At 43.4% G+C, this 23,874-nt stretch overlaps 1 protein-coding gene across 1 annotated transcript in view; it reads right to left on the bottom strand.

Moving 5' to 3' along the window:
- The window catches only part of Marf1 (meiosis regulator and mRNA stability factor 1-like protein), a 514,957-nt gene that overhangs the window by 391,715 nt on the left and 99,368 nt on the right, over positions 1–23,874 (bottom strand). Inside the window, exon 5 of the mRNA XM_080267004.1 lies at positions 10,456–10,625. Coding sequence (XP_080123130.1) covers positions 10,456–10,625 — 170 coding nt within the window. The remainder of the gene's footprint in view (positions 1–10,455; positions 10,626–23,874) is intronic.

The raw sequence follows: 23,874 nt of genomic DNA on the forward strand, positions 1-23,874 counted from the left end.
GTTGCTGAAGATTCTCCAATCGATGACAATGTGGAGGACAAGGATTATGTGGTGCCAGAGGAACAAACGAGCAGCAGTGATAAGGAGCTACCATCACCAAGGAAGGTATTTTATTTTATTTTTTTTTAATGCAAGAAACAAGGAACCAAAGGCCAGGAGCCCGCAAACCATTCCTTCCAAGAAAAAAACATAAACAATACAAAAAAGAGCCAAATTCAAGATCCATTCATTTTGAGATGCCTGGACACACTGTGTTTGAAAGACTGGAGATCGTAGGAAATACAGACAGAGGGAGACAGTACCAGAGCTGACCTGTTGCATAAAGGAAGGACTGGGGGTAACGGTTAACTTTTGCATTAGAGAGTTGGACAGAAAAGGGATGCGCACCCGTTGTAGAGGTGGATGGATGCAAGCAGAAAGTTCAAAGGAGCAGTGACCATGAAGTAGCGATAGAAAAGAGATAAAGATGCAACAGTGCATACCACAGGGCAAGGGAAGGCCAGTCAAGACCCCAGGCACGTGCACGCACCTCTCTCCAGCCCCTAGACAAGGGGTCTGACGAGGACGAGGACGAGGATGGAACAGAAGGTTGTGGTGTTCCCTCATGGTTAGAGAGGGAGAGGATTTTGTCGTGGGGAGCTGAAGGGATGGCGAGGAGAAAGATAAGGTATGGACCTAGTGCTTTGTCTGGGGAAGGCGCGAGTGGTGGGGCAGACGCCAATGAAAAGGAAAGTGGTGGTGATCGTGATGGTGGTGGTGGTGGTGGGGAGCCAGCTCCCGGGCAAGCAAGTGGTGCACCCAGGGAGTGGGCAGGTGGGGAGCATCCGCTCCCCAGCACCTCTTTCACCCTGCAAACTTCCCGCGCTTCCTCCCTACAGCCCCATGATGTGGGGAAAGGAAGGGAAGGGAAGAGAAAAGGGAAGGGAAAAGGGAGAGAGAAGAGGAGTGCGAGTGGGGAAGGGCACCGCTCTCCACCTCCCCAACCTCCCCCACCACCCTCTCCTCCCCACCCTGACGAAGGCAATGATGGGGATGAGGCTGGAGACATTGAGTCATTGTGGGACTGGGAAGATGGGAGTGATTTCACTCCCATCATTCACCAGTTCACAGAGGAGTGGTGGTCTGGCTGTACCACACCTGGCCTCCACACAGGCTCCACCAGGGTGGATTTCTTCCACCAATACTTCGGTGAGGAGTTTGTGAAGCAGATAGTGGAATAAAAAAACATGGTTGCTAGCAGCCAGTGCTGCCAAAGTGAGCGTGAAGGTACAATGAGCAGGCACTCCTAGCATTATGACTACCCAGTAACGACAGGCGAGATGTTCATATTTTTTACCCTGGTTCTCTTGATGGGTATTGTAAGGAAATGACAAATTTCGACATATTGGATGGAGGTTTGGAGGGTGAAGTGCTTGAAAGGACAGCAGGGAAGAAAGGTTGCTGGTTCTTTGAAAGCAGTGATAAGAAACAGGGAAGTGAGCATGGAAGTGAAAAAGTTACTACATGACAGTATTGTGATACCAACTCTAACATATGGAAGTGAAGCCTGGACGTTGTTGGAAGGACACAAGTCAAGAGTGAGAGCAGTGGAAATGAGTTATTTAAGAGGAGCCTGTGGAGTCACATGGAGAGACAGGCTGACGAATGAGAATATAAAGGAGCGTTGTGGTGTTGATGTGGATGTGATAGGAAGCGTTATGAGGAACACACTGAGGTGGTTTGGCCATGTGGAGAGGATGGAGGGTGAAAGACTGATGAAGAGAGTGTATGTGAGTGAGGTGGAGGGGGGAAGAGGGAGGGGGAGGCCGAGGATGAGATGGAGGGATGGGGTGGAAAGGTATATGAGAGAGGGGGGTGTGAGTTGGGAGCAGGGCAGTGAAATGGCGGGGGACAGGGCGACTTGGAGGCGATTTGTTTGTGGCCACCCCAAACAGGATTGAGGCGTCTGGCAATAGATAGATAGATAGGTCTACGGACCCAATGATGAACACACCTTTCTTTGTGAAGGTAATGGGTCAGAATAGATTTCAGCAAGTTCTGAGCCTCCTCCACTTTTACGATGCCGACCACCCTGCAAATGCTAATAACACAGATGGAATGAGGAGAATAGGGATGGTTTTTGATCACCTGTGGGAAAAGTTCCACTCATCCTTCTATCCTCACAGAGACCTTGTCATGGACGAGAGTCTCGTGTTGTGGAGAAGCAATATTTCTTTTTGGCAGTACATACCCAGCAAGAAACACCATTTTGGGTTCAAGATCTTCTTTATGTGTGACTGTAAAACTGGTTATGTGCAACACATAGTCTTGTACACCGGAGCACAGACAGACATAACAGAAGATCGAAGTACTGGACTCTCTGGGGCTGTGGTGAAGACTATGATAGAGGAACACCTTCATCGTGGTCACGTCTTGTACCTAGACAACTGGTACACTAGCCCCCTTCTCGTTTGGTTCCTTCACCTTCATGACACTGGAGTCTGTGGCACTGCAAAAAAAAAAAAAAAAAAAAAAAAAAAAAAAAACACACACACACCGTCATAAGGTCAAGGCTGGGAGGAAATTCGATAAGAATGAGGTGTTTTATTTCAAATCAATCAGCATCCTTGCCACTGTATAGAAACACAACTGGGAAGTTTTCCTCCTTTCAATGGTACACTGCCCCTTGATGCACAGCACTGACTCCATGGATCACCACAGCGAAGGAAGGCACCACATCTGGAAACCGGAGTCAGTTATTGACTACAATGTCAACATGAGGCAGGTTGACCAGTCCGACTCCATAATTTCCATTGTGGAGTGTGCCAGGACCACGCTGAAGTGGTACAAAATGCTTTTTTTTCCACCTGCTAGAAATCACGGTCCTCAATGCCTACTACCTCCACACATTGACTACAGCTACCTCACAGACCTTCGAGGGGTTTGGGAGAGAGCTGTCCCGTTAAATTTTTCCCAAATATGCTGAGGACAAGCCACACCACCGCCCCCGAACAACCACTGCTGACCAGATTCCCCTACGCCTCACAGGACGACACTTCCTCAGCCTCATCTCTCCTCAACTGAACTATCAAAAATTCTTCAACTATCTTACTTCTACGATGGAACACATTCTATTCATTTCTCCTTTTTCTGAAATCTCCATTCTAGGAGATTTCAATGTTCACCACCACCTTTGGCTCTCCTCTCCTTTCACTGATCCACCTGGTGAACAAGCCTACATCTTTTCTATCCTTAATGATCTTGAGCAGCTTGTACAGCACCCTACCAGTATCCCAGACCGCCTTGGAGAGAGCTCCAACATACTTGACCTCTTTCTTACAACTAATCCTTCTGCTTACACTGTTAATTTTTTCTCTCAGTTGGGCTCCTCCGATCACAACCTTATCACCTTAACCTGTCCTATCACTCCGGTATGGCCTGTGGACCCTCCATGGAAACGTCGTCTGTGGCATTTTGGAGCCGCGGATTGGGAGGCCCTCAAGCAGTACTTCTTTGATTTTCCCTGGAATGATTATTGCTTACATGGCCAGGAGCCATCTGAGTGTGCCTTGCGCATTACGGAGGTTATTCTCTCGGGCATGGAAGCATACATTCCTTTCTCATATCCTTTGACTAACGCAAGAAAGCCTTGGTTTAATCACGCTTGTTCTAATGCTGTCCGCAACAAGGAGAGAGCCTATAAAAGGTACTGGAGCCAACCCACCCCTGAATCACATCATCTTTACATTTCTGCCCGGAATCATGCTAAGTCTGTTCTTTGCTCTGCAAAAAATAATTTAATCCGTACTAAATGCTCTCAGCTCTCCAACTCAAATTCTTCCCACTCTTTCTGGCATCATGCCAAAAACCTTTCTAACAACTTTACCTCATCATCCTTTCCTCCTCTTTTCTACTCTGATAGTTCTGTAGCTATTTCTTCTACTGATAAAGCAGATCTCTTCACACAGACTTTCTCCTCCAACTCCACCTTAGACAATTCTGGTGCTGTTCCTCCATCACTTCCCCCATCTGACTTCCTCATGGCTGATATTAAAATTTCTTCAGCTGATGTATTTTCTGCCATCACTGGCCTCAATATTAACAAGGCATATGGGCCTGATGGAGTCCCTCCTGTTGTTCTCAAGAACTGTGCTTCTGTGCTTACACCCTGCCTAGGCAAACACTTTCGCCTTTGTCTGTCAACTTGTACCTTCCCTTCTTGCTGGAAGTTTGCTCTCATTCAGCCAGTCCCAAAGAAGGGAGACCATTCCCAACCCTCCAACTATCGTCCAATTGCTTTAACGTCCTGTATTTCTAAAGTTTTTGAGTCAATTCTCAATAGAAAAATTTTAAGCATCTTTCCTAACACAACCTTCTTTCTGATCGTCAGTACGGGTTCCGTCAGGGATGCTCCACTGGTGATCTTCTCACCAACCTTTCAGACTCCTGGTCACCCTCCTTTCGGGATTTTGGCAAAAGCTTTGCCATTGCACTTGACATCTCAAAAGCTTTCGATCGAGTCTGGCATAAATCTTTAATTTCCAAACTGCCCTCTTACGGTTTCTATCCTTCTATCTGTGCCTTCATCGTTAGCTTCCTTTCTGGCCGTTCTATTGCTGCTGTTGTAGACGGCCATCATTCTCCTCCTAGATCTATCAACAGTGGTGTTCCTCAGGGGTCTGTCCTATCTCCAACTCTCTTCCTTTTTATTCATCAATGACCTTCTAAGCTGTACATCTAACCCTATCCACTCATACGCTGATGACTCCACCCTTCACCTTTCCATTCGGTTTCCGCAACGCCCATCTCAGCAGTTATTTCAACAAACAAGGGATGAGGCTATGGCACACCAAATGTCTGACTTGGCTCATATCTCTGACTGGGGTAAAAATAATCTTGTTATTTTTAATGCATCTAAGACTCAGTTCTTACACCTATCAACTTGACAAAATCTTCCACAAGTATACCCACAAATGTTTAATAATATTCAGCTTAATCCTGCATCATCCTTGAACATGCTTGGGGTTTCATTTACTCGTGACTTATCTTGGAAAGATCATATTACATCTCTTGAACAATCTGCTTCCAAGAGATTAGGTGTTCTACGCCAACTCCATTCTTTCTTTACCCCTGCACAATTGTTGACTCAATACAGGGGTTTTATCTGCCCCTGTGTGGAGTACAAATCTCATGTGTGGGAAGGCTTCTCAAATACAGCTCTTCTCAATAGGATGGAGTCATAGGCTTTTCGTCTCATCAACTCTCCCCCTCTTACTGACTCCCTTGAACCTCTATCTCTTCGTCGCACTGTTACATCTTTATCTCTTTTCTATCGCTACTTCAATGGTCACTGCTCCTCTGAACTGTCTGCATGCATTCCTCCACCTCTATGACTGGTGCATGGCACCCGTCTAGCAGCAAACTCTCATCCCTTTTCTGTCCAACTCTCTAATGCAAGAGTTAACCGTTACTCCCAGTCCTTCATTTATGCAACAGGTCAACTATGGAACTGTCTCCCTCTGTCTGTATTTCCTGCTGCCTATGATCTCCAGTCTTTCAAACGCAGTGTGTCCAGGCATCTCGAAATGAATGGATCTTAAATTTGGCTCTCTTTTGTATTTTGTTTTTCTCTCGGAGGGAACTGTTAGTGCAGGCTCATGGCCTTTGGTTCCTTTTTCCTCGCATAAAAAAAAAAAAAATGCTCTCAACTTTCCAACTTGAATTCTTCCCACTCATTCTGGCACCTTGCCAAAAACCTTTCTAACAACTTTACCTCATCATTCTTTCCTCCTCTTTTCTACTCTGATGGCTCTGTAGCTATTTCTTCTACTGATAAAGCAGATCTCTTAGCTCAGACTTTCTCCTCCAATTCCACCATAGACGATTCCAGTGCTGTTCCTCCATCACTTCCCCCCTCTGACTTCCTGATGGCTGACATTAAAATTTCTTCAATTGATGTATTTTCTGCCATCACTGGCCTCAATACTAACAAGGCATATGAGTCTGATGGTGTCCCTCCTGTTGTTCTCAAGAACTGTGCTTCTGTGCTTACACCCTGTCTAAGCAGCCTCTTTCATCTTTGTCTATCAACTTGTACCTTTCCTTCTTGCTGGAAGTTTGCTCTCATTCAGCCAGTACCAAAGAAAGTTGACCATTCCCAACCCTCTAATTATCGACCAAATGCTTTAACATCGTGTACCTCAAAAGTTTTCGAGTCAATTCTTAACAGAAAAATTTTAAAGCATCTTTCCTTTCACAACCTTCTCTCTGATTGTCAGTATGGGTTCCATCAGGGACGCTCCACTGGCAATCTTCTCACCTACCTTTCAGACTCCTGGTCATCCTCCTTTCAGGACTTTGGCTGAAAGCATTGCCATTGCACTTGACATCTTAAAGGTTTTCGATCGAGTCTGGGATAAATCTTTAATTTCCAAAATGCTGCCCTCTTACGGTTTCTATCCTTCTATCTGTGCCTTCATCTATAGCTTCTTTTCTGGTTGTTCTGTAACTGCTGTTGTAGAAGGCCATCATTCTCCTCCTAGATCTATCAACAGTGGTGTTCCTTATGGCTCTGTCCTACCTCCAACTCTCTTCCTTTTATTCATCAATGACCTTCTAAGCTGTACATCTAATCCTATCCACTCATACAGTGATGACTCCACCCTTCACTTTTCCATTCGGTTCCTGCAACGCCTATCTCAGCAGTTACTTCAACAAACAAGGGATGAGGCTATGGCACACCTAATGTCTGACTTGGCTCGTATCTCTGACTGGGGTAAAAATAAACTTGTTATTTTTAATGCATCAAAGACTCAGTTCTTATACCTATCAACCCGACAAAATCTTCCACCGGTGAACCCACTAATGTCTAATAATATTCAGCTTAATCCTGCATCATCCTTGAACATGCTTGGGGTTTCATCTACTCGGGACTTATCTTGGAAAGATCATATTACATCTCTTGTAAAATCTGCTTCCACGAGATTAGAAGCACTTATCCGACTCCGTTCCTTCTTTACTCCTGCACAATTGTTGACTCTATACACGGGTTTTATCCGCCCCTGTGTGAAGTACAACTCTCATGTGTGGGGAGGTTCCCCACATACAACTCTTCTCAATAGGGTGGAGTCAAAGGCTTTTCGTCTCATTAACTCTCCCCTTCTTACTGACTCCCTACAACCTCTGTCTCTTCGCCACACTGTTGCATCTTTATCTCCTCTCTATTGCTACTTTAATGGTCACTGCTCCTCTGAACTGTCTGCATGCATTCCTCCACCTCTTCGATGGGCGTGTAGCACCCGTCTAGCAGCAAACTCTCACCCCTTTTCTGTCCAGCTCTCTAATGCAAGAGTTAACCGTTACTCCCAGTCCTTCATTTATGCAACAGGTCAACTCTAGAACTGTCTCCCTCTGTCTGTATTTCCTGCTTCCTATGATCTCCAGTCTTTCAAACGCAATGTGTCCAGGCATCTCGAAATGAATGGATCTTGAATTTGGCTCTCTTTTGTATTTTGTTTTTCTTTTGGAAGGAACAGTTATTGCAGGCTCGTGGCCTTTGGTTAATTCTTCTTCGCATTTAAAAAAAAAAAATCCTGTTGAGTATTTTGGGAGTTTTTTTTTTCTGACAGATAGACAGATAGATAGATAAACAGAGAGAGAGAGAGAGAGAGAGAGAACTTCAGTATACATTTCTTTCCCCACACAAAAAATACTTTTGTGGTAAAGAAAACTATTTTAATTTGTATTTTATGACGCAAGTTCTTGAATGTCATGTTTGATACATACTCAGATAACCAGTTGGTAACTTGATTTTGTATTGTATTTTTTGCAGAAATAAAAATTGTGTTGCTTGTTTTGGTGTTTTTCTGCAATTTATTATGCATAGCACACTACGGGACAAATATTAGAATCTATATACGGTATTTACAGGTATTTTATATCGTAAAGGAAGACTGTGATGATTTTGTTACGTTTGAATAAAATTTTGCATAATATATTTCTCAAAATTGAATGAAATTATGGCTTAATTTCAGCACTGAGAAAAAGAAAAAAAGCAAGAATAATTTTTTTTTTCTAGTCAAATCATAATTCAGGCGTTATAGGGTTAATTCTTGCAGTTTTGACTTGCTCTTGATGGGCATTGCAATTTGGACTAACTAGCTTGCCTCTGGCACCCAATTTTCAAATGTTTTATGAACACCACCATTTATCTTTTATCTCTGTTACCTCAAGGTAATGATAATTATCAGTACAATACTCATTACTAACCATGAAGTATTTTTCCTGCATATTTTTCTTTCCTCATCTTCTGTAAGCCCACTTGTTCTAAAACACTTTGTAGCTATATTCATATTTAACACTGATCAGAAAGTTGTAAGGAAAAATAATTCTTTATTCATTTATTTATGTACAACAAAACTACAAGAATATACACATCTTTCACAGCTGCCCTGCACTGCATGGTGGGTAATCAGTTGTGATGTTTGTTTACGACCTAATTGATGTGCATATTCTGCACTGCTCACTCACAGAAAGATTTGTTTATATTACTGTATTTATGATGTATTTTAAAATATTGTACACTTATATGAGTCTGCATTACTGTAATCTTGAAGAAATATTGGAATCTCAAACAATGATGCAACATGTGTGTGTACATGTATGTGTGTGAAACACGAGGAAAAGATGCCAGAGGTTTATATTACCTTTGAAGCTGCATGATAATTTACTCAACTATAGACTGCACAGTGGTTTAACAGTGATATTAATCATTTAAGAAAAATATCTTTGGAGACTGCTGCCTACCAACAATATTTTTATGTTAAAAGTGAGTAAAATTTGACAGTTAATGATGTCCAAAAAGTGGTGTTATGTGTTGCTGCGTGGTTAAGGGATATTTACCATAATTTCACTCAGCAAAAGAACTTAAAATCTTGTCATACTGCTTTGTAATGTCATATACTGTTGTGTTTATAAAACCATCACTATCTTTGAGAACATGTGCAAAGATAGTTATGGATGTTTCTGAACATGAGACATTTGAATTTTTGAGGTTGCACTGCACTACAAAGCCCCCTCCTGATATCCACCCATCAGTGGTATCCTTAAACAATAATATTCTACCTCCACATATAACAACACTAGCAATGAAGAAACATATTTCACATGCAGGGTAATACTTCCCACCCCTTGATCAGAACACTCACTACAGCATACTACAGACATCAACCAGGCCTCCTAAGTTACTGGGTATCAGTTTAGATTTGAGATGACTGAAATCACAGGTGATATGTGTCTTGTCTGTGGAATGGGCTTACACAACATAAGACACACAACTGAGCACTGCATAGTATATACTGCACTTAGATGCAGACACAACACCAATAATGTAGTGAACCTACTCGTATAGGGCAACCCCACATGAGCAGCTGCTTATCTGAGGTCAGTGGATCAGCTCGGTCAGAAGGACCGAGGTTAAACAAAAACAACAACAAAGCACCCTATTTATAAGAAAATGATGACTACAACAATGGCAACAACAATGGTGATGATGATGGTGATTATGATACCAATGATGGCAATGACATTGACGATGATGATTATGAGATGATGATGAGGAAGAGGGTGATGTCATGATGATGATGATGATGGCAATGACTGACAATGGTGGTGATGATGATGATGATGAGGAAGAGGGTGATGTCATGATCATGATGATGATGATGATGATGATGATGATGGCAATGACTGACAATGGTGATGATGATGATGATGATGATGATGATGACAATGATGATGACAATGATGATGATGATGATGATGATGATGACAATGATGGCAATGACTGACAATGGTGATGATGATGACGATGATTATGTAATGATAACAATGATGAGGAGGATGAGGGTGATGGCAAGATGATGATAATTATGATAATACAACAATCTGAGGATGATGAAACTTTGCCAATCAGTTGCAACACACGTATTATTATCACTAAACCAGGGAAAACAGTACATCTAAGTATAATCATGCAGTCTAGAATCCAATCATGAAATCTTTAGTGTTCCTATGAACCAGTCAATCTAGTTAACAGACTGGGGCCTGGGCTGTACTGCATGATCCCCCACCCCTATAATTAGAAAAATTAACGACAGAGCTTGATAAACCATCTGAAGTCCAGTTGATAATTATGATAATACAACAATCTGAGGATGATGAAACTCTGCCACATCAGTTGCAACACATATATCACTAAATTAAGTAAAACAGTACAGCTAAGTATAATCAGGCAGTCTAGAACCCAATCATGAAATCTTTAGTGTTCCTATGAGCCAGTTAATCTAGAGCACAGACTGGGACCTGGGTTGTATTGTATGATCCTCCACCCCTATAATTGGAAAAATTAATGACAGAGCTTGATAAACCATCTGAAGGCCACTTGTGCAGTGGGTTATTGTATTGCCAGAAACTTACCGTGCAGCCAACTCTGGGGTTTGGAAATGTATGGTAGCACTACTCGTTCGAACCCGTCCCACCTTTCCCCCACAGTTAGCAGACAGCCTTCGAAGGCGATGACGCACAGCTGACTCTTCCACATCCTCCGGAAGATTCCTCACTGTTATGCTTCGAGGCAAGCAGTTCATCTGGGGAAGAGAAAAAATTTTCACACTCTAACACAATTTGCTTGTATTTCCTTCAGCTCCACGATGATATTTTTATTTTATTTTTGGTTTCCACAAAGTTTCATTCAGCTCAGACAGTGTTTTCAAACTAGACAAGTCAGGCACAGCTTTCATTAACTCCTCTACTACCAAAGGTTTGCCCAAAGCTGAAAGATGATGATGTTATTGTGGCTCCAAACTTTACCTGAAAGCTGAATTCAACAGACTGCAGGCCCAAACTGCCCTTCTCCTGCAGTCTACCATCCTCTTATAAGGAAGAGGAAAGCAGCTGAGACATTTGTATGACTGGCAGTTGAGCAGCCTCATTACAAAAGTATCACCACATTATGCATCCCTCTCCAAAACCCCTACATCGTTGCCATAGTAACTATCGTTTATAAAGGCTCCAACAAGCATTCATGCATCAGCCTTGGTCACATACTGGTGGCCATCCACACTGCTCAACATCTGGCAGCCTCCCTATTCAGTCCCCTATCCCTGAGGTCACACTCTATGACCGGCCCCTCGCAACCCAACCCCCAACATTCACGCTTCTCACCTTCCGCATCCAACTGTCATTCTCCATCCTCTTAACATGCCCAAACCATCTCAATCTACCTTTCCTCATCACAGCACCAGTACACTCTGGTCCCATCCTTCCTCTCAACAATCATATTCCTTCCTCTTCAATCATAATCCTACTCCCCCTTAGGCCTTGCATTCAAGAATACACTATACATCCATCCATTCACTGTCCTTCCTGTACTTCTGACCCTACAGTACAAATATCCTCTTCCTTTACAGCCCAGGTCTCACAACCAAACAGCAATACACTCCTAACACATGCCACATACAATGATCTCTTAGCATGGAGAGCCTTCTCAATGTCCGGAGAGGCAACAGTTCTCTGAACTACCTCCAACCACTCCTTACCTTAGGCACAGAGCTAGCTCCAGCCCCACCTCCAGCACACATGTCCCCCCAAAAACAAAACTCTTCCACACACTCAAGAAATTCAACAGCAAGATCAATCCTTTCACACTTGACAATCTCTATGTGCACTCCCTGACACACCACACAGCATTATCTCACAGTCTACCTTTAACCCCTTAACCGCGGGGCGTCACTTTCATGACGCTTGGGAGCAAGGGATCATACCACGGGGCGTCACTTTTGTGATTCTGTGTTATTCTGAATTCACCCGGGCTTTCAAGTGGTGGCTTGTATCATCTATCAGTACTGACTATGTCCAACACTAGTCAGCACTTCTAATCTCATCTGTGCTCCCATCCATTGTTGACAATTTAGCCATTTCTCCCCGTTCTTGACTCCCCTCCCTACCCCCCCTCCATTACCCTATCCTCTCGCCTGCCCGGCCGTGCTACGCTAAGTAAATCTTCCCTGGAATTTTTCACTGATTTCATCCATTGAAATAAGCCCTATGCCCTATTCTTATACCAAATAATATATACAAGAAAGAAATAAGAGAAGTGAGAGTGCCATACACCTAGAATTGGCTAATTATCATCTGACAACACCTCACATGCACTCATTCGCTAATTTTCGCTATTTATTTCCCCTTGAAATATGCTGTATCATCTATTTTCGTAATAAAAATATATATAAGAAAGGAAGGGAGAAGCCTAAGTGATATTTACATTCACCTGGAACTACCTAATTACTGCAGGTCACCACACTGTATTCTATGCTAAGTAAATCTTCCCTGGAATTTTCCACTGATTTTATCCATTGAAATAACCCCTATGCCCAATTCTTATATCAAATAATATATACAAAAAAGAAATAAGGTAAGTGATAGTGCCATACACCTGGAATTTGCTAATTATCACCTGACAACACCTCACGTGCACTCGTTCGCTAATTTTTGCTGTTTATTTCCCCATGAAATATGCCATATAATCTATTTTCATAATAAATATACATATAAGGAGGGAAGGGAGAAGCCTAAGTAATATTTACATTCACCTGGAACTACCTAATTCATAATGTATTGTCTAGATTTCCTGCCAATCATTTCACTGCTATATATTTGCTGCTGTCAAGAGGCTGACGTTGGCAGTCATGCATTTCCCTAGGTAGGCCACCACCCCGGTCCACCCTTATTAGTTCACTCTCATCTTCCAATGTGAAGGTACGTCTGTTTGCTCCTGCTACCTTAAGCCACTTTTCACCCCCATGCAAAGGGCCCTGTGACCTTTACCCCCTACTAAACCTCGTGTGGAAAGAGGTAAAGGACTGACAATTGATGAAAGAGTGACTACGATCTTTCTACTGAGTAAAACAGTGCAAGTGGAACTGTAAATAATGTGTAAATAATGTGTATACAGCAAGTGCAAGCAATGAATGTAAATATAAGTGAACAGTGGAAAATAGTTTTATAAGTTACTTCAAGTGACAGTGCATAACACAGTGTAAATAAAATAGAAATGTAAATAACGTAAATAAAATAGAGAACGTAAATAGAAATGTAAATGAGTAGTATTATAAGAATACGAGTATATACCCTAGGCGTAATGAAAGTGAAAGTTTCACTCTAGCATGTATGAATACTATGAGTTATGAGAGTGAAGGTGAAAGTGACATTCACTCTCATTGCTAGTATACAGGACGAGAAAGTGAATGCTACGTATTTTACTGAAAGAAATTGAATCCCTACAGTGACAATAAACTAAAACTACTGAAGGAAACTTATGGATAAAGACTGTAGACATATATAAGTGTTATATAGTAATAGAAATATAAAGTGTGAGAGGTTTTATGAATAATAAATGACAGAATACCAACAGCGAACTAGCGCAAGTGGGAAGGTCATACACGCTCGTAATTTTCGTTGCTTTCACAGTGTTTTTTTTTTTTGGAGTATGGATCCCAAACTACTTGATAATCATAGAGTAGTATTTATAGTGTTAATATCTGGCTGTGGTAATCATATTACAGGCTGTCGGGAAGTGTAAAGTGGAGACTTCGTTACCCAACTTCAGAGGTCTCCACAAGTCATACAATAATCGACGAAGGCTCAACAAACATCCCAGGAGAAAGCTGAAGGTATGTGCCATGTGCATATGTAATTTTAATATTCTAGGACTAATAACTGATTTTTGGCAAATATTTTTTGAGAGTCTGTCGGAGCCCAAATAACCCCGCGGGACATGCAAAACATTGGGAAACATGCCCGCGGTGTAAGGGTTAATACCACTACATCTCTTATGCAACCACTATTCACAAGCACTGGACAATATCACAAGATGGAATTATTTCCCACACCCTTGTGGCAAACTGCACATGGCCACACTCCCTCTGCTTTGACAGTACTGCCACCAGCTCCAGATGTCATCATTCTTGTTTTACCTGTATTTACTCTCAAACCCTTGTGCCCCATACCATCTCTCCATTTCCTAAATCTTTCCTCCATCTACCTCCCTTTCAGTTTCTGTAATCAACATTAAGTCATCAGCATACAACATCTCCCATGGGAAGCCATATCTGGAATCATGTAAGTGAACTTCCAGCACCAAGACAAACAATAATGGGATCAAGACTGACCCCTGATGCAAGCCAACATTCACGGAAAACTCATCACTCATATCTCCATTCACTCTCACCTGAGTGTAAGCACCCACATACATAGACAAAACCATTATGCCTCTATAATTTCTTCTATCCAGGGCATCACCCTTCCCCTTGTACACATTTACAATCACACTCTTCTGCCACTCATCCAGGACAACACACTCATATACAATCGTACTTACTAAACCCACTCCAATATCTCCAGAGACCTTCACCACTCACTTGATGTAGTGCTGCCTACTTCTTCCTTAGCCTTTATCATTCATTTTCTGTGCCTGCCCTCCTCTCTTCCTGTTTCTCCCATCTTTTCTGCCTCTTCTTATTGCTTTTCTTTCCTTTACAGGTGGCTTTACATTGAGTCACAAGCCAAATGGTTTCCTATAAGCAAAGAAATCATTTACAACGCTGGGTGGTAACCATATAACCAAACCATACGTGCTCCCTACATGTCAAACAAATGGGTTGGTGGAGGGTTAGTGACCCTCCCCGTAAAACAAATAACTCAAAAGTCAAATGGCCACCTCTTACGGGATTATGGCGTCCAGCAATAGACAGATAGATAGACCTTCAGCATTTCAGCGGTCAACCCAGACACACTTGGCGTCTTCTCCAACTGCATCTTGCCTATTGCCCAGCTCAAAATAGCAGTATCAACCAAAGGCCAAGGGCCAAATGCTGGATCTGACTCCAAACCTTCCCTGTTCCAGACAAACTCCTCATTCAGTACCCAGTTATCATGCTCTCTCCAGGGAACAACCATGACAGAACCACTCCCAGGATACAGCCACCTATCGTTTTATATGGCTCCAGACTACACGATCCAATGGACACAGTATCAAAAATATATATCCAGATTGTCCTTTTCATAGAAAAACTGAGTTATTTAAGAGGAGCCTGTGGAGTCACATGGAGAGACAGGCTGACGAATGAGGATATAAAGAAGCGTTGTGGTGTTGATGTGGATGTGATAGGAAGCGTTATGAGGAACACACTGAGGTGGTTTGGCCATGTGGAGAGGATGGAGGGTGAAAGACTGACGAGGAGAGTGTATGTGAGTGAGGTGGAGGGGGAAAGAGGGAGGGGGAGGCCAAGGATGAGATGGAGAGATGGGGTGGAGAGGTATATGAGAGAGGGGGGTGTGAGTTGGGAGCAGGGGAGTGAAATGGCGCGGGACAGGGCGACTTGGAGGCGATTTGTTTGTGGCCACCCCAAACGGGATTGAGGCGTCTGGCAATAGATAGATAGATAGATAGCATTAAAAAAAAAGAAAAAGAAAAAGAAAGAAAAAAAATTAAACCATGCTGTGACATAGCATGGATGTCATGGGCCTAGCACATACACTCTCTATCTCTGCCTATGCTGAATGAGGGTCCTGACTACACTACTACGATTATGATACTTGAGGGTCAGGGCTAAATTTTGGAAGAATCAAAGTGACTAATATGAATAACCACATTAAATTAAATTCTAAGGCTGGTTTATTCTCTGCAAATTTTCCACAAAATGGTGTTTTCATGGTAAAAACTGCAATTCTGTAATCTGAGGGCTGCTTTATGAACTTTTAGGACACTTAAACCGCAGCTGATCTATGTATGATTTAGTTTAATTGCTGCTTTTCTGACTTCCTCTCTATGCTAAAAATAAGCCCAGACTGCATGTACAACTTAAGTATTTTAAATTTGTTTCAAAACACTGGCATAGCTTACCAGCTCTACCTTGATCAAAGAGAAGATTTGCCAGCTCCACTTGTAGATTTACATGCCTGATCTTCTTGGAACCCTAACAAGCTTGACCCCATAAGATCTTGTTTTATGTTCTTATGAGAACTTTCAGTTCTAATGAGCATTCTTTGCTTCCTGTTCAACCAATGAAGTAGCAACTGAGGTTAAAATTGGCTGCAGGCCTCTCATCTGGCCACTTTAACTACAAAAGCTTTTACGAGCTACAAAGGTATCATATGGGAAAAAGTGAATATTAATGCAATGCAGCTTGGGTTTATGCCCGCCAAAGGGGCCACTGATGCAACATTCATTGTCCAACAGCCTCGAAATAAATATACAGGAAAGAAGAGGGACCTGTACTTTGTTTCTGTTAATTTGGAGAAGACCTTTGACAATCAATCAATCAGGAAAGGGGAAATGCCACGGGCCGCATAGCCTCACTCACCCTCTGACTCCACCCACGCAGGTCCCTTTGTGCAACCCTCCAGGCAGCGACTCTTCTCCCTCTAAGTATGTCCTAACAGGAGTGATCGACCTGCTCCAGCCATGAGTTAAGTGACTTTCTCCTTGGCCTTCTCATCCCTGGGTTAACTCGTTCAGAGATCACCCTGTGAGCAGGATCAGCCTCAGGAAAGCAGGCCACGTGCCCATGCAGCTAGAGTTGGGATTGATGTATAATGCGGGTAATAGGCCTTGATTCAGTCTCATGGAGTAGTCACTCATCACACACCCAGTTGTACCAGTGATATCCCATGATCCTGCAAAGACAATTAGTACCAAAGGAGCCAATTCGCTGCTTGAATCACTGCTTAGTGTCCAACTGTCACAGCCATAAAGCAAGACAGGGAGCACCAGTGCCCTCAAGATGTGAACCTTTGTCCTACACAAATAATAACAGTGCCAAATACCCGAATTGAGTGAATCCATAACCCAGTAGGCCAGACTGATGCGATGAGAGATCTCACTGTCTGATCTACTGTTGTTATGGAACACACTACTAAGATAAGTGAATTTTTCCAAGACTTCTCTATCCTCACCACATGCTTGGACACACTGAATTGCTTCATCCAACAAGCCACCACATGCCTGGACCTTGGTCTTGGCCCAAGAGACCTTTAATTCCAATGGCTTTGCATTCTTGTGAAATTCCTCGAGGGAACTCAGTAATATCTATAGTGACTCCACTAGGATAACTGCATCATCAGTAATGCCAAGGTTGGTAAACCTGACTCTGCCAACTGATACCCCACAGTGACTTCCACTTACAGCCCAGTCCAGTACCCAATCCATACATATGTTGAATGGTGTGGGGGTAAGGACATATCCCTGTCTTACACCAGAACTTACTGGGAAGAAGTTGGATTCCCCCCTCCCCGCAAAAACTTGACAGCACTCTCAGTGTTTAAGTACAAGCCAAAAATCAGCCAGATTATCCCTGCAGGGATCCCACAGAGTTGCGTGAGTTCCCATAGTATATACAGTCAATCCTCGTAAATTGCGTGTTCACAAATCACAGATTCATAAATCATGGCTAAGTGGCTGTCAGACTGCCGGCACCCTTAAACTGCTGTTAAGTCATGAAAATCGCGGACCTACGCACCCAAGTGGGCCTTTTCCGAGGAGAATCGTAAATCACAGCATTCAAATTGAAAATCGCGACCCAACAACCAATCACCACGCATCCCTGGTGGCAAGTGTGCATACTAAGGCCGCCACATTGTTGCTGTTCTTCCCGCCAGTCCGCACACTATCGCCATGGAGTACGAAAGCTACCTGCCTTTTTTTGTCCACCTTTCCCCCCGCCTCCTACCTTCCATGGCCCCTCCCGAACCCCCGATGAAGCGCTCTAAGCAACATGATGTCAAGAAGCTGCCGCCATTGTCGTACAGTCAATGTTTGGAGCTCATTCATCATGTTGAGAAGGGAAAGAAGTTTTCAAGGCTGGCGAAAGAGTTAGAGAAGAACGAGTCAACCATAAGATCGATCTACAAAAACAAGGAGAAAGTGAAGAAGTACATCAAAGCTTATGGGACTGGGCTCACTGACGGCAGAGTACGGTGCAGAGACGAGGCAGTGATTTGGACAGAAAGATGTCTGGAGATGTTCGTCCTGAGGCAGGCAAGGAAGAATATTCCGGTCAACAGCTCAGTCATCAGCGAGACGGCTAAGAGTTTTCACAAACTGGCAAGTCAATGGTTCGGTATCAACCCCCCTAAGCCCTTCCATGCTAGCCATGGCTAACTTTCTGACAAGGAAGCACCTGAAAAACGTGCACATGACTGGAGATAGAGCGTCTGCTGATGTGGCCGCGGCAGAGGACTTTTCAACCGTCCTCCAGGCAGTTTTGGAGGAGGGGGGCTAAACAGCAGAAACTGTTTTCAACATGGACGAGATTGGGCTCCAGTGGAAAAAGCTGCCTAGCACCACATACATCCCACGTCAACACCAAAGGGCCCAGGGAAGGAAGCTTGTCAAGGGGCACTACGCAGTCATTTTTTGTACCAATGCCAAGGGAACATTCAAGATGAAGCCTTTTGTAATTACAGTATTAAGACAAGAAAACCCCACGCCTTCCGCAACCTCGAAGACATGGATCAGTCAGGGGTGTATTGGCGTCAGCAGGCTAAGGCATGGGCTACTACAGGCTTAGTCGTGGACTGGTTTGACAGATTTGTTGAAGATGAGAAGGCTCATTGAAAGTGTGTTAAAGTGCCATTCAAAGTGTTGCTACTCATGGACAATGCTCCCACTCACCCACAAGCCCTAACCTCACGTCACCCCAGCGTCAAAGTTATGTTCCTCCCACCCAACACCACCTCTCTTCTCCAGCCACTTGACCAGGAGATAATAGCAAATACGAAGCTGTTATACACCCAGTTATTTTATCGCCAGTTTACCTCAGCTGTCATCGACGATGCACCGGAGCTGCTGAGAGAGATCATGGCAGACAGCAGCAACAGTGAGACAGAGGTGGGTGTTGTTGAGCCTGACCCCAGAGAAAGTACGGAGGTGTTGTCTGTGTACCAGTTCTGGAGGAAATTTAACATCAAGGACTCTATCGATGCACTACTAGAGGCTTGGGGCAAGCTTAATGTTGCAATGATTGCATGTGCCTGGCGCTATCTCCTGCTTAACCTCACGAGTGACGACGCGCCAACTCAGAGTGTAGAGGACAACGTACAGGCTGTTGTTCAACTGGCTCGGAATCTGCCAGGCTGTGGTGAAGTGTCAGCTAGTGACATAATGGATGTGATTACTGAGAAGGTTGATGATGCTGAGGCTGTCGTGGAGGCTGTTATACAAGACGACGAGCACTTGGAAAGGCAGACTAACCGTGAAGTGAGTGAAGTGAATGAGCAGGAACGTGGTGAGCCTTCTATGAAGGAGCTCAGAGATTTGCTTGTTTACATAGACTTGGCCAAGGAGATTGTGAAATCCACTGAACGTGATGAGGAAAGGTGTAGTGAGAGTTTCACCTAGAAAAAGCTGTGCATTTTTACAAGGACTTGCATAATTGTAGAGTTAATGAGAAACATCAGGAACTCATCACCTACTATTTTGCCTGGGTAACGGCAGAAGCTCAGCCTGAACCACAGCCTGGCCCTTCACACACTGAGGATGTGGATGAAGTAGCATCTGTCACCTCTGAGGTAGACTTTGAGGGCTTCCTGAGGGAGGCAGAGGAGCTGGAGAAGGGAGAACAGCATGAGGGAGCACCCCCACCTCATGCTGAGAGGTTCTAAGTTCTTCCCAACACCACCCCACTCCATTCACTTAAGCAATATCGTCATAGGATTAAGGTGAGATCCCTTAACATGGCTTATTTCTATTTAATACATGCACTGAATATTCCTACATTTGTATGTTTGTGTTTGATGGTGCCTAGATAGGTATAGGTAGGGTGCTGTGGGGGGTGGTTGGCCAAAGTCCAGACCCAAATTTATTTTTCACATAAGTTATTATTTATAAACCACGGAATTTGTAAATCACGGCAGTGGTCCAGACCCAAATTGCTGCAATTTACGAGGATTGACTGTACCTCCCGATTTACTGAGTCAAATGAGGCCACGTGTGCGAGTTTGTACCAAGCGACATTTTTTTAAAAAGCCAGAAATCGCGTTTAAAGTTTGTGAATATTGAAACGATCATAACTCTGTTGTTTTTTAAGCTAGAGACTTCATTCAAAGACCGAAATGAAGGGTAAAGTATGCCAAATATGGCCATGTTGTTAGTCATTGAAAAAAATATGCGCAAATATTCAAAATTACAGTTTGTTTTGAAATGCCAAAAATCGGCAATATTTAGTATACAACTTCAACGAAGTATAACTCTCTTATTAATATGGCTATAGACTCCATTAAAAAACCATAGTAAAGAGGAAAGGATGCAGATCACGAATATATAAACAGATTTTGGATAAACCATTTAGTGCAAGAGAAAACACCTGTTTTCCAAGTGCGACAGAATTTTCACTCAAAGTTCATGATCACAAAACCATTCAGTACATAGTTGTTAATGGACATAAAGACATCAAATATGCACTAGGGGGTGGTGATAATGCACTAGGTCACCAGGTGCATTATCACCACCCCCATAGTGCCCTCAGGTAGTGCCACACATCCACCATTATCACCAGCGTCATCACTACTATCACCGCCAGCACCACCAACCCCATCACTTTCACTACCACGAACTATGGCACCAGGAGCTGTATCACCATCGCCAGCATCCTCACATAACGTCACACTAGCTGCACCATTATCACCATCATCACTATGACTATCACTGCTCTCCAAAGCAGCCACACTGACACCCCGTGCTTTATCCCAAAGACCAAGGCGAGCTTTGTGGATGTAAAAAACAGCCACTTTAAAAGACTTGAAGCCTTCAGCAGGGCCGCTCTCTTGCACCCCTGAAGGCCCAGTGGTAGGGTAATCAACATACTCACTATCAGAAGACATTAAAAAAAAAAAAAAAAAAAAAAAGTATAGCTTTTGTATGCGGAGAATGACGCGCAAGGCAAAACTGGGCCTTCACAGTACCACCAACAGCATGTGCTGGAAACGCTGAAAATAGCACGTAGCCATATCATTAGCATAAGAGTTCCTGGGTTAATGAGAAACAATATTGACCTTATTTAACATGTCAGAGCATTGGCAAAATTTACTTAATAATCTGGTACATAAAATTATATTCATAACAACTGTTAGCTGCTAACAATAACTAACAATGTATAGCAAGTAGATTGGCAGTGACTCACCCTGTTGGTGTCGCTTGGTACAAACTCGCACGCGCTGGTGGTCTGTCACCCACCCTCACCTCACAAATCGATTTCAGTGTTGTATTTTGGAGGACTTTCAAGCTTACCTCTATGGTCAGACTCAAATATGAAGTCCGTTTGGGTGGGGCCCATGTGGGGATTTCCCTCTCTACAGCTCTGCCAAACCTCCTCTCTCTCTCTCTCTCTCTCTCTCTCTCTCAGTTGATTGAGAAAGTCTTTATATATTTATAAGTTGTGTTTTCTTCTGTATTGTTTCGACCTTTTTTCCACACCATCACTGAGGTAAAAGTCTTGGCGCTTTTTTTTTTTTATAGAGGTTTCCCCAGTAGGCATAAGTCCTCTCTCTGATCTTTCTTCTAGAAAATACTTGTTCACATTGTAAATAAGTTCTTTCTCCCGACTGTGGAGCACACGAGAGCGAGTCAGAGTAGCTGCCATCGTGGGTGGGGATCAGGGAGGAAGTGACCAGTCACCTGTAGTCTGAGGTGGGTGTCCTTGACCTCTGGCAACGTCGGAAAGCGACATTGTCACGTGGTGTGGAATTTATACAAATCATTGCTATTATCCTAAAAAGCGACACATTCATAGCACTATATAGCCTTATTTAATATATTTAATAAGTACAGAATATATAATATACAATTTCAAATAGTAAATAGCTGACATATGACAGAGAGAGAGATAGGTACTGGGGTTGATGCGACAGAGCTGTAGAGAGGGAAATCCCCTCTCGGGCCCCACCCAAACAGACTTCATATTTGAGTCTGACCATAGTTCAAAATTGTACCAGGCGACATGCCTGGGATATAAAAGGAGGGTCAAAATAACATGAAAACTCATGATCGGCTTGGGTGGTGCTTGGTACAAACTCACATGCGCGGCCTCAAATGCCTTCTTGAGATCCACATAGGCTGCCAGTAGACCTTTTCAAAACTAAGATGGCGTTCCACAAGAACTCAAAGAGCTAGGATACAGTCAACAGTAGACTTCTTGGGCGTGACTCCGGATTGCTGAGGCCTCTGAAACTTCAGCAAATAGTGCTAGATCTGCATCAGGAGAATGTGAGCAAAAACTTTGGCTGGTACACTAAGCACTATAATACCATGGTAGTTACTACAGTCACACTGGTCTCCTTTTCCTTTCCAGATAGGGGTGGCCACACCCGTTGTCCAGTCAGGAGGGATGATGCCAGTCTACCAAATAGCTTCTATGATTGCATGTAACCCCCTGACCATGGCTTTGCCCCCGGCTTTGATCAATTCTGCTGGGATGTCTCAAACACCAGCTGCTCTACCATTTTTCAATCTAGCCACTGCCTTCTTGACTTCATCTAGAGAAGGCATGGCTTCGTCAATTGGTGGGACAGCGGTCGATGGTTGTACACCAGCTGATGGAAGCTCTCCACTGGCAGGCTCAGCCATATACAGATGCTCAAAGTACTCAACCCAATGAGATCTTAACTCACTTGCCCCTGACATGAGCCATTCCAGCTGCTGTCCAAACAGAGTTAACCTGAGAGGTGGGTCTGGAGTGGAGTTTCTTCAGGGTTCGGAATGTGGATCGAATGTTATTTGCACGAAAACGGCCTTCCACCTCCTCAGTGATTTCCCTGACATACCTCTCCATGTCCCATTTCAGTGAAACTCGGGCCTGTCGAGACAGAAGTCTGTGCTGTTCCTGATCCCCAGCCAGTCTGGCAGCACAACTCTCTTCAACTGTGGTTAGTGTCCCTTGCGAGATGAATCTACTCCTTGATCTCGGGTGGTCCCCAATACACTCATCAGCTGCTGCCAGGGTAGCATGCTTAACCCCTTAACCGCGAGGAGTCACTTTCATGACGCTTGGGAGCAAGGGATCATACCGCGGGGCGTCACTTTTGTGATTCTGTGTTATTTTGAATTTGCCCAGGCTTTCAATTGGTGGCTTGTATCATCTATCAGTACTGCCAATGTCCAACACTAGTCAGCACTTCTAATCTCATCTGTACTCCCATCCATTGTTGACAATTTAGCCATTTCTCCTCGTTCTTGACTCCCCTCCCTACCTCTCCTCCATTACCCTCTCCTCTCGCCTGCCCGGCTGTGCTACGCTAAGTAAATCTTCCCTGGAATTTTCCACTGATTTCATTCATTGAAATAAGCCCTATGCCCTATTCTTATACCAAATAATATATACCAAAAAGAAATAAGGTAAGTGAGAGTGCCATACACCTGGAATTGGCTAATTATCACCTGACAACACCTCACGTGCACTTGTTCGCTAATTTTCGCTGTTTATTTCCTCTTGAAATGTGCCGTATAATCTATTCTCGTAATAAAAATATATATAAGAAAGGAAGGGAGAAGCCTAAGTGATATTTACATTCACCTGGAACTACCTAATTACTGCAGGCCACCACACTGTATTCTACGCTAAGTAAATCTTCCCTGGAATTTTCCACTGATTTCATCCATTGAAATAAGCCCTATGCCCTATTCTTATACCAAATACAGTAATCACTCTAATATCCGGACGCCCAATAACCGAACATCCCCACTACCCGGACCTTATCGTCCTGGGATCAAACATTCCCAAAATGGTCCGAAAATCCAAAAAAATTGAAAAAAAAATCGATTTTTTGCCGTCCGTAATTTGAACT

Source organism: Coenobita brevimanus, chromosome 23 (genome assembly GCF_032717465.1).
Source record: "Coenobita brevimanus isolate Jiangsu-jjx chromosome 23, ASM3271746v2, whole genome shotgun sequence".
In the NCBI taxonomy this organism is placed as follows: Eukaryota; Metazoa; Arthropoda; class Malacostraca; order Decapoda; family Coenobitidae; genus Coenobita; species Coenobita brevimanus.